Below are 16,620 nucleotides of genomic sequence, written 5' to 3' on the forward strand. Positions count from 1 at the left end.
TTCTCGGGATGGCCTTGTTGTGATCAATATGGAAAGACTCCGACTACACAAGAGGTTGTGAGGTCGATGAAATCGATATTTGCGTGGGTCGGGATTCCCATTAAGATTCGGACAGATGGCGGACCGCAATTTGCATCCGCGCAATTCGTTCAGTTTTGCAAAAGCGAGAACATTCAGCCTGTGACCAGTTCAGCTTTCCATCCCCAATCTAATGGCCATGCTGAGGCCGGAGTGAAAGCTCTCAAGAGCCTTGTAAAAAAATATTGGATGGATGGACGGTTGGATCGGGAGGCTTTTGAAGCAGCCTTGCTGGAGTGGCGAAATGTGCCGCGTGAAGACGAGAAGTCGCCAGCTCAGTGGCTGTTTGGTCATTCCCTCTGAACTCATCTACCCGCACATCCCTCTTCATATCTCGACATGACCCCTGAGGATCGCAAAAGTGCATTGGTGAATCGTGATCTCAAGTATGAGAAGGATAGGGCGAGATATGATGTTGGTGCGGTAACTGTACCCGAATTTGCCATCGGTGATAGAGTGCGAATCCAAGATCCCATCACCAAACTTTGGGATAGGGTTGGTCGAATCCATTCAAAGCGAAATGGAGGTTGATCTTTTGTGTTGAATATTGGATCTCGATGGTACGTCCGTAATAGGCGATATCTCTGACCCATCCTTTGGGAAACCGCAGGTGCGACGTCAAACCAAAGACCTAGGGTCATTGATCCCGTCTCAATCAAGCCCAGAAGAGGAACTAGATCCAGGAAGAAAACTGTGCGTTTTTCCTGTGATACCTTTTAATCAAATAATATTCGATTCAGGGGAGGTGTGGTATATTCAATTGTTCCTCCTGGTCCCGCCACTTCCATAGTGCATTCCCCACTCTTGCTCGTTCCTCTCCTATGCCCAATACTCATGCCATTGCTTCATTTTCCATTAATCAGATCCGACTCGATAATAAACCCGACATGTTCTCCCCTGATTTGTGCTGAAATACTTTGTTAGATATGACACAGGCAGATTGTTTTACAATTACGTTCTATCTAAGTGGGCCAATGCTAATAGCCTTACTACCAAAGTGGGCCAAATCCAGCAAACGGTACAGATAATTTAGTTGTACTTGGGCTAGGTTCGATACGTTTCGGTTAGGTATGGCTTAATTAGGTTAAATTAAGTGTAAAAATGTAGCACCGCTAACTCAGGGGTGGAGAATAACGTCTACTGCTGGGCGGTGTCTCGACAAGCTTCGAGGACACGCCTTCTTTTCTTTTCCGAGACGTGGGTCACCGAGGACAGACAAGAGAGTTGCTTTCCCGACAAACAGCTTTGGGATTCATGTCAAACACTTTAAGTCCCTCCTTCGTTTGTCCCCATCACACAGCCGTGGACGCCCAAGGCTTTACCATCACTGATCTACCAGCAGACAACCACGAATTGTGATGACCTTGTCTTGGACGTGAAATCCATCCCTCAGAAAGTGAAGAATCCGGAGAAAGTAATCATCGGTGGCGACTTCAACATCCGTCCTGTCCTGTCTTGGCTTGAGTGAATTCTCCGAGATGGCCCAGATCCTGAGTCAATGAAGAAACATTCTGCGCTCCGGCCCGGGAGTTCCAAAACACATCTACCGCCGGGGCACTTCTGCACTTGAACATATCTTCATATCAGACAGTATTCCATCACTGTACAATTTCGTCCATCCACTGGCCGTTTCTGATCACCTCGCGATTGATTAGTCACTTTTAAGTTGCCCAGAAATTTCCATCATCTAGGCTTGACTAGAGACCGGAAGTGTACAGTGTGACGTCAATGTACAGAAGTGTGCCGCTTAACTTGAGGCTTTGCAGCTATCCATCAACATCGGGAACGTGACCAACACAGCTGCAGTGGCCCAAGCAATTCGAAGATACTTCAAGAGTCCTTCTCAGTCCAGAGGATGAAAGAAGGATTCAAGACGCCTTGGTTAAGCCATCCCAGAGCTGAGGGGTCAAATGCTCCAAAAACTATGAAGTGCTCAAGTAAGCCAAACACAAGAGTATGTAATACTGATAATTGCATATCACTAGTATCCGAGGAGTGCTGAGTTAGCCCACCAAAGGTTGGAAATGGAGAATCTCCTCTCTTCTTTGACCTCGTCCAGGATGCTGGTGCCAAAAAAGCCCACCACCAACTGAGAAGTTTATGTGAGTAAATACCTCCTCCACTCTCAAGAACATTAGAAACAGTAGTAGAGGAGTAGAGGAGGTCTAGGGCTACCCAGAAGAGCACCATCCCCTTTTGAAGTCCTCAACAGAACACGAGAAGGACGTGTCCTTGGGAACTTCTCCCTTCTAACTCTAACTTCTCCGGACCCCAGCCCAGTTGCTCCTCGAACTTCTATTCAGACTCGCTCTCCATTCTTCTTTCTTCTTACCATACGAATCATAAGTCAATAAATATGAATCGGCCCACTCGGCCTTATATTTGTTAGAACCATACTATTTCGTGCAGCGTGGGAAGCCTATTCAACAGGGTGCACCTCAAACTCCAAATGTGGAAAGTACCGGGTCCAATCTGTTTCTTGCTTATCAACCTCTACGTGGGACTCGGATACGCTACTTGTTCTGGTGATTCAAATAAATTCAAGCCAAATAAAATTCATGTTTCCTAAAAGTATATTTCAGTGCCAAAGCATGTTATGCTCAGAAAGAACTCAGAATTTACACGCTTTCAAGGCAAGGATCTATGATAGTTGAGTGGTTTAGTGTACCCAAAAGAGGGCGACACAGTTCCACAGGGGGCAGGGTTCGAATCTTGTCTTTGGAAGTCACCCTTGTATGCAAGAAGACTTGGTGCTGTGGTTTAGTTGGATGTGAAAGTTCCACGGTTTAATTCTCTTCCCCACCTTTTCTCATGGAGACTTTTAGACGCTAACTATGCCCACAGATGGAGAACTTGACTGATACAGACATGACATGACACTGCCCATTGGACATAGTATAGGGACGTTGTTGATGGCACTTTCAAATACTATCATCCATTTTTCGGTTTTGTGTTTTTCGAAAAAAACTGAAAGTCTAGTGTCTACCTTCCACCTCTTTGCACAATAACACTAGTCTGATAGAAATAGTCAAATGTTTTAACCTTGTCGACGGTTTCACCTTCTCCACACAACTATTTTTCAGGTTAGTTAAAGCCAGGGCCCTGGTTCTGAGATCAAGAAAAGCAGGGTCACGTTTTGCCACTCAGTTAAGATGTTTTTATTTTACTTGTGTACCCTCTTTCGCTCCTGATGGGAGCCCTAACCGAGATCCTTGTAGCCAAAAAGGTGACCTTCCGGTTCAAAATACATCATTATTGTCTTGGACAGCCTCGGCAAATTTTGAAGATACTTTTAAGTTCGACAGTTGGTAAGTTCGTACGACTGACTCTGGCCGTAACAAGTTCCTCAAAGCGCCGAACCCCAAGTGCTCAGGAGGAGGTTGTACCCAAACAACTCAAATTTCAATGCATCTAGAAAAGATCTTAAAAAAATTGAACTTAGGATCAATCCTTGCTAAAGACCAACTCCAAGACGACCCAAACAAGGTCGCAGATCTCCTAAATATTTTCTTTATTATTGTGTTCCCCCTGTCTCACACCATCCCTTAACACAAAAACAATTCATGTAAAAAGTTTTAATAATCTCGCAACAATTTGTGGTGACGTAAGCATAACAAGCGCTGGCTGTGGGAGGAGACACGGGACAGGTTGTGTTATTACAAGCAAGCTTTTACCGTTTGACCCTTTTTTCGAAAATGGCAATTGGTATAACATAATGAAATGCGGCAGTAAACATTTGAAATGGTTAAATATGTAACTTTTTTCTAACACGTGTAATTTTCTGTAAATAGATTATCTGATCTGTAAACAAGACTTTTTCACACCTGCCTAGTTCATCACTTGAACAGTAGGTGACAATTGAATATAGGAGGCAATATGAAGGAAAAAGTTCCTTTTGCACATATTAATTTCTTTTAACTATCCATGCTGAATTATATTTCTGTATGAGGTATTCGTAAATGCTTCTATCATGATCATTTAAAAACTTTTGTAAGTAGAAATATCAAATAAAACAGATTTCAACTTTGGTTTGACATTAGATTTAGATTTCCATACATTTGTTCAAAAATATCCAAGTAAAAACTTATGACATTTTTATACTTAGCTTCAACTAATGAAGGCACTGTTTTAAGGATTTCGAAACTTGGGCGCTTGCAAACGTAGGCGTTAAATTGTAAAATTGTTAACTTGAGAAAGCAAGGTCTTCAAAAACACTTAATGACATCTTGAGAGTTAATTGATTTTCAGCCGTTTGACGTTTTTGAGCTACAAAGGCTTTTTTATACAAGTTGGTCAGAGCATAAACTGGACAACGTGTCCAGTTTATAGTGGAATTTCTGTCGACCCGCCGACCTGACGACTCAGTTAAGGGTGCAGTGTTGGAAGGGAATTGTGGGGATCACCGGGCGAAGTTTCTGACCGATCAGAACAAACACCGTGTCCAGATATGGGCGACCAGCTAGTTCTGCTATGGCAAAGTATGATTCCACTTGGCATGCTTCCCCAGACATTTCCATTACTTCTCGAAGATGCCCATACTCATAAAATTGAGCCCCTTATTTTAATAACGACAATGGAAACATCTGCTTCAGAGCATATTAGAAATTCGTTTGATCAAATAATTAACTTGATTGATTTGTTTCCGGAAGTGTTTGATATGGCCTGCGGGTTAATCTCGATATTTTTATTTCGAGAAATAGTACTGACCTCCGACCCTTGGTTTGGCAGACCAACTCGGAGAATTTGTACCAAACCTCGCTCATTCCACGGAGCCTTTGAGAGGACTACTCAGAGAGGATGCTTTTTTGCGGACTTTCTTAACGTTACTGGGAATGGGATCCCCAGCAATTCAAGACGGAAAAAGGCATTAATCTTACTTGATTTCACATTCATATAATATTTGATTCACCAATGAATCAGAGTTGGCGGATCTGGCTAACCCTTGAATGTAGAGTTGATCACGTACTTTGATGAAAAAAAATGTCAAAGTCTGACTTAAAGGATTCTATTGGATCAACCAACACCTACATAGTCTCTACGAATGTTTGCGGGCAGCCAATTGAACAATCAAGAAGACCGAGAACGATGAGAAGTGGACTTCATTTTTCTGACAAACCTGGATTTTCGAAGACTTGAAGGTGCTCTAAAAACGCACGTTAAACGCGTTAAACCTCTACGGTCACTGCATGCAGTTGACCCTAAATCCTGGGTTGGGACAAAGCTCAGGGATGTTTTTGAAAACGTACAGTATCAGATACCTTTCGTACCTTCTCTGAGTACTGTACAATCCCAACCTTTCTAACCTCTCCCAATACGAGAGCTCTCTCATATCTTCAATGTTCCTAGTAAAACATCTTTGGACCTGCTCGAGCTTTTGCAAACCTGCTGAACTAATTGGAGCCCAAATGAGCGAGGCATATTCAAGATGTGGCTGAATAATCATACAGACTTGTACAGAGTTACCAGCGTGATACTATCTCTGGACATAAACGTGCGATATATCCAACCAAATGCTTTGCCAACTTTCAACTGGATTTTTTTTTGCGGACTTCCTTACCGCTACCGGGATTGGAATCCCAGCAGTTCAAGACGAGAAGATTATTTATTTTACTTGACTTTTATTTATATATATTATTTGATCGACCAACGAATTGGAATTGGCTGATCTGGCTAATCCTTGAATATAAGGTTGATCCGGAATTTTAGTCAAAAACTTGTCCAAGTCTGACTTAAATCCTGCTACTGGATCAACGCCTACATAAGCCCTACGAATATTTGAGGGCAGCAAATTGAACAATGAAGGAGCCCGAGAAAGAAGAGAGGTGGACTTCATTATTTTAACTAACCTGGATTCTCGAGGGTTTGAAGTTGCTCTCAAAACGCACGTTAAGCCTCTACGGTCACTACAATTGACCCTAAATCCTGGTTTGGGTACAAAGCTCATGAATGTATTTGAAAACGTACAATATCAGATACCTTTTCGTACCTTCTCTGAATACTGTACAATCCCAGCCTTTCTAACCTCTCCCAATATGAGAGCTCTCTCTAATCTTCAATGTTCCTAGTAAAACATCTTTGGACCTGCTCGAGCTTTTGCAAACCTGCTGAACTAATTGGCGCCCAAATGGGAGAGGCATATTCAAGATGCGGCTGAACAATCGAAGTGTACAAAGGTAGCATCGTGACACTATCTTTGGACTTAAACGTGCAATATATCCAACCACACTTTTAAAAAGCCTTACCCACCTTCAACTGGATATGCTGATCGAACTTTCCATTATCTTGGAGGACTACACCTAAATCCTTCTCGGACGGGACCTACTGAATGCCTTTCTTTACCTTCATCATCTACTAGTAGAGAGTCTAACGGAGTTGATACAATGTCATGGAACGGAATTTCATTCCATTCAAGGCCATATTATTCTCAGCAACCCAGGAATATATTTGATCTAAGACCTCTACCAAACTACCAGGGTCCTGACCATTCATACCACAAACTAATTTTGTATCATCAGCATAAGAAGAGATACTGACATTATTACTACTAAGCTTCTGAAGTGGAGCAATGAAATAAATATAATGTTAAAAGGCGAGGTTATTCCGCTATTTGCTTTATGAAATGATAAGAACACTATGTCATACCTTGTGTAGGATTATCATGCAGTGATATTTATTTCGTTGCTACTGCCCTGTGTAATTGTGTGATTACATTTGCGGATTACAATTGAATCAACTTGACCATGAAATTGAACATGATTGGTAACGCAATTGCCAACTAATGCTTTCACCTTTTATTCAGCAACTGGACCCTTTCCGTTTCAAAATTGCCAGTTTATCGCTTTTTGCCCTTGATTCTACTGGTTCAGATGTTTACTTTATCAAGTAAACTATCCTGCAAATAAAAAAGAGGTCGTGGAGTGGGAATCGTAATCATGCAGACTTTCAAATTATGTTTGGGCTTCAGTCACCCTGACTTGGATGTGGCACAGGAACGTGGATTGTGTTGTTTCACAGAAGACGAAACTTGAAACTCGAGTCGAGACAACACGTGGGTTATGGAAAACTACATGGACTGTTCGCTGCTCAAGGGAAAGCCACCAGGCCGTGCTATCTATGGCCAAGCTAAGATATGAAGCACATGGCTGGTTGAAACATGCGGCAAGGCACACTTGCACACACGGTCAGTGCTGCCAAGTCAAGCAGAAGTTTCCATAATATTTCCATTTTCATAAATGTGAAATCATTCAGGCACGGAAAACCTGGGCATCATTTTATAATCAGCTTATTAGCTTACCTGAATCAACAAATGGCAAATGGGGGGGGAGGGGGTTGGGGGGGGGGCTTTTTTGCTAGGATTAGGTTTGTAGATTTGTGTCTCGCTAGATAGATCATGTTTGACTTCACAACGTAAATGTCAGAAGGCCCATCCTTGCCTAACCAGAAAAGCTACCCATTATAATATCCTTTGATGGTTTTAACAAGTAATGTATAGACTACCCAGGTAGAAGATAAACAGAAAAATTGAATTATTTCCTCTCAAGTAACTCTAGTGGCCACTTCACCACTTATTTGCCGTGAAGGAACCACTTCAACTGTCTACTTTCTGGTCAGAGGAAATGCAAGGTGCCAAAAAGCTCTTAATTCAAATTGTTATCTTAAAGATAAGTCAACTTATTTTAATTTATTTCTACTTTATCTGACACTTTCTAGAAAGTTCGGTCCAATTCGTAAAGTTGGTCAAACATATCAAAGATGTTGGGTAGTAAATAATCTTTCAATGAGTTAATGATCTGTAATTCTCTACTTTCAGGTCCGAGTTTATCTAAAATCTAAAATTTAATTTAAACGTTTTTTTCGTAAAATGGGGGAAATGTTAGTCATTGCAAAAAAAAATCATTTCACACAAGTGTCAATTCACTTGTTCCCTACAACTTCCATTGGCTTGTGTTATTTTTCATCGTCGTTTTAACCACGATGGATTTCGGTTGATAATATTTTGGAGGCAAACAAATACCATAAAACATATTTAGCTCATTCCAAGCTATTTCATATATTCCAGTATATCAGTCAGCTTCTTGATTAGTTTTTATTTCTTTCATAATTTCCCGCGACTTTTTCATTTCATTTGCCAATGAGTGGTCTAATGTCCCCCGATAGAGGCACGACATGGTGCCCCAAAGGGCGTGGGTTCGAATCCCGCCTTCCGAGAAAACCCATACTTTCTCTTATTGGATTTGATTGTCAATTTACTTGCTATTTTCGTTACCTTTGTCAGTCTTTATTGGGGTTTAAAAGGTATTTCTTTTTTTTCGTAGATCCTGAGTTCTGTTTCTTTCTAGCATGTTTTCTTGTTTTCCGTCTGTGCCTAATCTGGCCGCTTCTGGCCTGATTCTTGAGGCATTCTGGCATTCCCACTCATGTCCCACTGGTCATAGGTTCGCCGCTCTCCTCCGACTCAGTTTGGGGCTGATTGGCTAACTCAGCGGCTAGCTGAGGGTCTGTCTGGCTGAGCGGCAGAGTGGATTGCTCTCTCGCTCTCTCGCTGTCTTATTCCGGGCCATCGCCATCATTCTTGTGAGCATCAGCAACACCACCACCATCGCCTTCATCGTCCATAACTGAACCGTCATCTCTCTCTCTCTCTCGACGTTCACAATCACGGCTAGCCGTGGGTTCGTGGGTTGCTCGTAAGTTGGGCGTGGGCAAGGAAGAGCAAGATCCACCCACCACGATTGGAGCGATTGGACCCTCTCGCCAAGCCGCCCAGACCCCCCGTCCGTGCGAGCTACGGAGCCATTAATCGGGAGGCGGGCTTGATTCATTCTCGGTTAGAGTGGCTGGTAGAGACTGATCTGGGATTGAGTGTGTGACACCCTCCCCCCAGGGTGTTTACCAAGGGACCACGGGACGCCCCCTTACCACTGGACATGGATCAGGTGGGAAGAAAGAAAGTAGCCGAGAGAAAAGGGTCAATAAATACATCAATTATAATGATGGTCATGAGGTCCCCTCTTCAAATCCCCCCAGACAACCCAATGAGAGTACTTTCCAATGGCGTGACCTTCCATTATTTGTTTTTTTTGTGTGTTTTTCGTTCCGCGATTCGAGGGATCGTGTTCAATTGGGATATTAACGGTTGTTCTGAGAACTAATTCTCCCTTGGGTTTCCGATTAGGGCGGCGGCACGGTGGCGGTCGAGGACCGACCGCCTCTTGGGCGCAGTAAGAAAGACCGGAAGGGTCCAAAGACGGATCCACATAGTCCTGCGAAGGAAGGGGAGAAGATGCAAGCTGAAATGAGAGAGAAAGAAAAGGATCAAAGGGAGGTGTCTCATCAGAAAGTGGAAAAGCACGAACACGAATCCACCAATGAGCCAGACGGAGAGACCGAAGAAAGTTCAAAGACAGATCCGGATGTGCTGTACGTGCAAGATGTCGGATTTTCGCTCAATATTTCCGCTCCAGGAATGGAAGAATTCAAAATTCAGGTAAGCCGTTGCTTGACCAGTCTTGAGAAGTTTTTGATCGGGACCAATTGGAAATTGGTGATTCATAGGTGTCGTCTATGGAGTTAGTGCAAGAGATTCACCAGCTTCTCATGGACCGAGAAGATACATGCCACCGAACGTGCTTCTCGCTCCAGCTCAACGGGCAAGTGTTGGATAATTTTGCCGAGTTGAAATCGATTGACGGGCTATCCGAAGGCATCACCCTCAAAGTTGTGGAAGAGCCGTACACGATCCGCGAAGCTCGGATTCACATGCGACATATTCGTGACTTGCTCAAATCCGTGGACTTGAGTGATGCTTTTCTGGGTACGGATGGCGCCTCTTTGTCCTACTTGAGCTCGGTATGCCAAGGCGACATCCTCGAAAAGAAACGCAACACGAAGCAAGAGTGTGTGGATTGCACACCGCCCGAGTACGTGATCCCCAAGAGTGAGGAGCGACCCATTCTTCCTCTGCACGTGAATGCTAAGAATCTAATCAAGATACCCTGCTTGAAGATGCTCACCACTTCTGGCTGGAACCCGCCCCCCGGACATCGCAAGCTCTGTGGCGATCTCATGTACATCTGTGTGGTGACTCTCGAAGAGAAGAAATATCACATCACCTCCTCTACCCGTGGCTTCTACATCAATCAAACCACGGATGACGAATTCCACCCGGCCCCCGTCAACAATTCCGTGTGCTTCCACTCGTTGGTGGATTTGTTGAGCCACATCAGTCCGAGCTTCAAGAAGAATTTTGCCTCGTTGCAAAGACGTCGAACACTTCGCCACCCTTTCGAGCGTGTGGCCACCCCCTACCAGGTGTTCTCGTGGCTTACCCCCAAGTTGGACCACACCATCGATGCCATTCGAGCCGAAGACGCGTTCTCCTCGAAACTGGGCTACGAGGAGCACATCCCCGGACAAACGCGGGAATGGAACGAAGAATTGCAAACCACGAGGGAATTGCCTCGCAAGTCCTTGCCCGAGAGGTTGCTCCGGGAGCGCGCCATATTCAAGGTCCACAGTGACTTTGTATCGGCCGCTACCCGCGGTGCCACGGCGGTCATCGATGGAAACGTCATGGCCATTAACCCAGGAGAGGAGGCCAAGATGCAAATGTTTATTTGGAACAATATCTTCTTTTCGTTGGGCTTTGATGTGCGTGAGCACTACAAAGACCTGGGGGGAGATCACGCAGCTCATGTGGCGCCAAGAAATGACTTACAGGGTGTGAAAGTATACAACGCTATTGACCTGGAGGGCTTGTATACTTTGGGAACAGTAGTGATTGACTATCGAGGCTTTCGTATTACCGCACAATCCATCATTCCTGGAATATTGGAGCGAGAACAAGAGCAATCCGTGGTTTATGGCTCGATCGACTTTGGCAAGACGGTGGTTTCGCACCCCAAATATGTGGACTTGCTTCAAAAAGCTGGAAGCCAATTGAAAATCCTGCCTCACACAGTGGTCAATGACAAGCAGGAAGATGTAAGTGTGTAATGCCAGAGAGTGTTCCTACAAAAGTTCAGCTTATAAATAATTGTTGCTCTCTTTTAGATTTTATTGTGCTCCTCCGTGGAATGCAAAGGCATCATAGGTAACGACGGGCGGCACTACATTCTGGATCTGCTACGAACCTTTCCTCCGGATGTTAATTTCCTCAGTTTGGACACTGTCACGTTGAGCAAAGAGGCCGAAGCTTTGGGTCTGCCAATCGTTCATAAGCACAAGCTGTCATGTTTACGACAAGAGCTCATCGACGCCTTTGTTGAATCGCGCTACATGATGTTCATCAAGTATGCTGCCGTTCAATTGCAGAAGCTCGGACTGAAAAAGCAGATCGACCTTTTGTCTCAAAAGAATGAAGTAAGTCCGAAGTCCGAGGCGTTGTTGCAAAATTCGATGAAAGTTTTCCAAAGACTCCTTGGGAATTAGTCGAATGAAAAATCCAGTGGTGAACGTATTGAACGTAGCTTTTCATTTGGTTGCAGGACTCCAATGAAGGCGGGAATGCATTGTGCCTAGAGAGAGATGGCAAAGAGGATAGCAATAAGTCTTGCTCGAAAATTGAGGACACGGAGGCCAAAAAGATCGTCGAGTCAATCACGGAATCAATAACGTCGGGAGAAAAGCGCAAGATTGAGGATTCCACCAAAGAGATCGTGAAAAAGGCAGCCTCGGCAGTGGGATCACTGAAGGAGTCCGAATTTGATTTGCGATTTAATCCCGATGTGTTTTCACCCACGGTCACGCATTCACCGTCCGAAAACGAGTCGTTCAAAAAGCAGTGTGCCTTGGTCAAAGACGCTGCCGATTTTCTTCTCACCACCCAAATCCCTGCATTTATTCGAGATTGTTTGGATCACTCATCAGTCCCTATGGATGGGGCTACTCTTTCCGACAATCTACATAATCGGGGAATTAACATTCGCTATTTGGGAATCATAGCCAACATGGTCTCGAAAGTGCCACAATTGGATTATATGACCTCAATAGTCATTGGAGATATACTGATGCGCAGTGCCAAGCACGTGTTTGTGACCTTCATTCAGAGCGTCGACCCCCTCTGCCTCTCAACGGGTTTGTCGCATTTCTTGAATTGCTTGTTGGCCACCGGAGTTGCCGTCGAAAATTCCCTAGGTGGTATTGGTGGTTTTATGAGCAACCAAGATCATTCTAATAATAATAAGAACACCAACACCAACGGTAGCAACAACGCTGCCCCAGGGGGAAACAATAAGCGAAATAAAAACCACCACAAGAGGAAAACGAAGGCTGCACAGGCCAATGGGGGCAACGAAGCCATGGAATGGATTTCCCTGACGCCCTCAACCCTATGGAAAATGATCAAAGAAGAAGCGATGGCGTACTTCAAATTCGACTTGAATCTCAACAACATCGACGAAATCTGCCGCAATTACGGCCTCCAAAAGATCTCTCTTCTGCGAGCCTTTTGTCAAAAAACGGGCATACAATTACATTTGAGGGAGTACTTTCCTGACGGTGTTGTAGCTTCCACCGGCGCTGCTTCCTCCACCCCCAACCCCACCTCTTCCGGGAGAGGCCAACAAGTGCCCTCTGCTCCGTTCAATGAGCAAGATATCCTCAATGTGTTTCCTCGCGTGAAACATGTCAATCCTCGGGCGTCTGATGCGTTCAATTTCTACACCACAGGTCAAGCCAAGATTCAACAGGGCTATCTCAAGGATGGCTATGAGCTCATCAACGAGGCGCTCAACTTGTTGAACAACGTGTACGGAGCCATGCATCCCGAAATCGCTCAATGTCTGCGCATGCTAGCCCGACTCAATTACATCATGGGCGACCATGTCGAGGCCTTATCTTATCAACAGAAAGCAGTGCTCATGTCTGAGCGGGTCAACGGAGTCGATCACCCGTACACTATCACAGAGTATGTTCATCTGGCCTTGTATTGTTTCGCCAATACCCAGGTCAGTACAGCCCTCAAACTCTTGTACCGAGCTCGTTATCTATGCTTGTTGGTAGTGGGTGAGAACCACCCCGAAGTGGCGCTAATCGATAGCAACATCGGCCTGATACTGCATGCCATCAGTGAGTTCGATATTTCGCTCAAGTTCCTGGAGAACGCCTTGTCCATGAATAAGCACCTCTTTGGTATGCAATCACTCAAGGTGGCCGTGAACTTTCACTTAGTGGCTCGTACCCAAAGTTGCATGGGCGATTTCCGCTCAGCGCTTCAAAATGAGAAGGAGGCGTACCTCATCTACAAGTCGCAATTGGGAGACGAGCACGAAAAAACCAAGGAGTCCTCAGAGTGCTTAAGACATCTCACACAACAGGCGGTGGTGCTACAAAAGAAGATGAATGAGATCTACACAGGGCGTGCCAAATCCACACTCCCGCCCATTCAAATCCAGCAGCCATCCATGGGCAACGTCCTGGATATGTTGAACATCATTAATGGCATTCTATTTGTCCAAGTTCAGGCGCCAGCATCCGGCACCTCTGCCTCATCAGGAGCACCCGTCCCGAACTCCCCGATCTTGGACCCTAGTAGCGAAGAGGCTCTCCGCCAATGAAATGAAAGAACGGGCGAGTGTACCGTAAGAGTCTGGTCTTTGAGCTGAACCGAACCAGACTGCCCCTGTCGCCCCCCGCCATTCCCCCCGCGGAAAGCTCTTCACAACTTCGGATCTGTCAAACTGTCAGTCTTAGAGACTAAATTGGCATTGCATTGTTTTCCAATTTAGTTCATAAATATAACCTTTAAACTTACTTCGAATTGTGTTAAACTTTTTATTTTACAAAGCTGGACGATAAGTTTTAAGGGTTTAATCTCACCCTTGGCGAAAAATGGAAAATGCAAGATGCAGGTGAGAACATGAAAAGCACTCATTATTCTATTGAGCCCAGAAATTAAGAACGATGGCTTGCTGATCAGAAGTACGTATCTGTGGAGTGCCAAATTAGCCACCCTCCAAAAAAAAGTCGTTGAAAGTGGAGAACCTCTTCATGGACATCGTCCAGTATACCGGTCTTGTACAAACGAGCCAAAAGGCCCACCACGTTTTGTGGAGGATGATTCAGTGGAGGAGGAATTTGTCCACGTTTCCGTAACAATCCTGGGTGTCCCTTACAGCTTTCATTCCTCTGGACTCAAGCCCAGTCACTCCTCCCAAGATCTTTTCGGCAACGTCCTCCATTCTTCTTACTTCCCACCAAAGTGAATTGGGTCAGCATTATCTTAATCCACAAGACACGATTCGGACATTCCAGACAACCATTGGACCATTGCCCTGGAGAACCCCTTCTTGGAGATGATGTCCACCTTGCGAGCTACCCGATTCTCCGGATTGGCCGAGGATAGGGATCTCCTTCCCGAGATCCAGTTCGGTTTCCGAAGAAACCATCTACCACCGCCGCAGCTACTCTCCTCCATGAAATTGTGCATTCTTACATTAGCAATAAAAGGAGGGTATACGGCTGTTCTATGATTTCCTCCCAAGCATTCAACAGGGGGAACCTCAAACTCCAAATTTGTGGAGTACCGGATTCAATCTGTTTCTTGCTGACTCACATCTACGCCGCATTCGTAGATCTATCTCCCTGCTACTTCACTTCTATTGGCCTTCGCAAGGGCTTTCCACTATCGCCAATAGGGGAGGAGACGTGGCGTGGTGATTAGCGCAATTACCGATCCTGAGCGAGGTCCCTGGTTCGAATCTCCTCCCCGACCTTACTCAAAGGAAATTTTTAGACCCTAACCACACCCACAGACGGAGAACCAAACTGATATTGACATGACAATGCCTATCGGAATTGTGAATGGACGATGTGAGGGCCGGCTTCGCTGGCCGGTCGAGGTTCATCCCTCCGACCCTAGCACCATAATTACAAAAAATACAATTCTTTGGAAATTTTCATGGTTCCGACCTGCCCAAAGCCTTCAAACACCAAGGCATGCATTTCATACATGAGCCATTTCATGGTGCAAAATCTCAAATATGCCGACGACCTGGTTCTCTTGGCTGATTCAGCTGTGAAATTGCAAAATTCCATCGTAATACACAATACGAAGGCGAAGGTTTCCATACACGTCGCTGCGCCCATTTCCTTTCATATTGACAAAAGTCCGATGGAAATCGTCAATAACTTTGATTATGCCGATTTCACCTTTTCCATTCACTTCCCTTCTTCTCCAATCATCCCAGATAGTTGAAAATTCAAGGGCGTTAGTCGTTCGTCAATGAAAGGAACATGTTGCCGTTATAAATACTTTGTCTACAAGGACGTTTTGAAAGATTTGTTCACTTCAGTTTTATTTATTTGTTATGGCTAGAGAAGAACTCAAAAACCTAAAACCAAATTTTGGACAAATTACGTTTTTGGGAAAAATCTCTTCTTATACTTGGCATTTTTCGTGCTCACTTGTTTAAAAAACCTTGAAAAAGCAGAAAAAAGTAAGAAATATGGGTATAAATATGAGCAAACCTTTTGATAAGATAAAAAAATGGTCAAAAAAACAACACCTAACTTCTTGTTCATTTTATAAAAACATTCATTTGTTTTATTACTGTGATTTTTTTTCAACAAATGAGGAAATACGAAACCATCTTTTGAGCGCGCTTTTAACAAACCTTACAATTTTCTATTATTATCTTTATTGCGACTCTTGGTATGTCATGGCGTTAAAATAAATATAAGATATGGTCTATGTATAGGCATTATACAAACATTTTTGAACATTTTTAAACAAATTATAGGGTTTACCATCTACCAATCCTCATGTTGTTCCAATTTTCAAAGGGGGAGGTAAGTCACTCCCCAGGCCGATTTCTCTCACTTCGAATATTGCAAAGGTGTTTGAGAAGATCATGAAGTTCAACTTGTTGAATTTCTTGATATACATGAAGTCCTTCCTCCTAGGCAGCATGGGTTCCGAGCACATTTTAGCACGGTTACCCAACTGATTGAGCATATAGAGCAGGTTATTGAGGGACTGGAGAGCCATGAATCAGTCGATGTAGTTTATCTCCATAACAGGCTCCATGAGATTGGGATCCAAGGCAATGTTCTCAATTGGCTAAGAAGTTTTGTTTGTGGTAGAAAACAATTAGTTAAAGTTGAGGGATCCCTTAGTGACATACATGATGTCAAGTCGGGTTTTCCTCAGGGCTCCATTTTGGGTCCTCTCCTTTTCATTATCTTCATTGCTCCGCTTCAGAAGCTTGGTAGTAGTAATGTCAGTATCTCTTCCTATGCTGATGATACAAAATTGGTAGTTGGTAGGAATGGTCAGGATTCCGGTTGTCTGGCAAAGGTCCTAGACCAAATTTATTCCTGGGTTGCTGCGAGTAACATGGCCTTGAATGGAGTGAAATTCCGCTGAATGACCTTTGGGTCGACGCCATTAGACACTCCACTATTAGATGATGAAGGTAAGGACATTGAGCAGGTCTCATCCATGAAGGATTTAGGTGTAGTCCTCCAAGATAATAGAAAGTTCTATGAGCATATCCAGTTGAAAGTTGGTAAGGCTTTTCAAAGATGTGGTTGGATGTATCG

The 16,620-nt window shown here is 44.2% G+C and overlaps 1 protein-coding gene across 1 annotated transcript; it reads left to right on the forward strand.

Moving 5' to 3' along the window:
* The first annotated feature begins 8,580 nt into the window (after positions 1-8,580).
* On the forward strand, positions 8,581-13,830 carry LOC131886108 (clustered mitochondria protein homolog). The gene is made up of 5 exons (XM_059234347.1): positions 8,581-9,014; positions 9,254-9,565; positions 9,634-11,061; positions 11,131-11,439; positions 11,565-13,830. Exons 1-5 carry the CDS (start codon positions 9,006-9,008, stop codon positions 13,632-13,634), a joined length of 4,128 nt encoding a protein of 1,375 aa, XP_059090330.1. The 5' UTR covers positions 8,581-9,005; the 3' UTR covers positions 13,635-13,830.
* Positions 13,831-16,620: the final 2,790 nt, after the last annotated feature.

Source organism: Tigriopus californicus, chromosome 9, assembly GCF_007210705.1.
Source record: "Tigriopus californicus strain San Diego chromosome 9, Tcal_SD_v2.1, whole genome shotgun sequence".
Taxonomy (NCBI): domain Eukaryota; kingdom Metazoa; phylum Arthropoda; class Copepoda; order Harpacticoida; family Harpacticidae; genus Tigriopus; species Tigriopus californicus.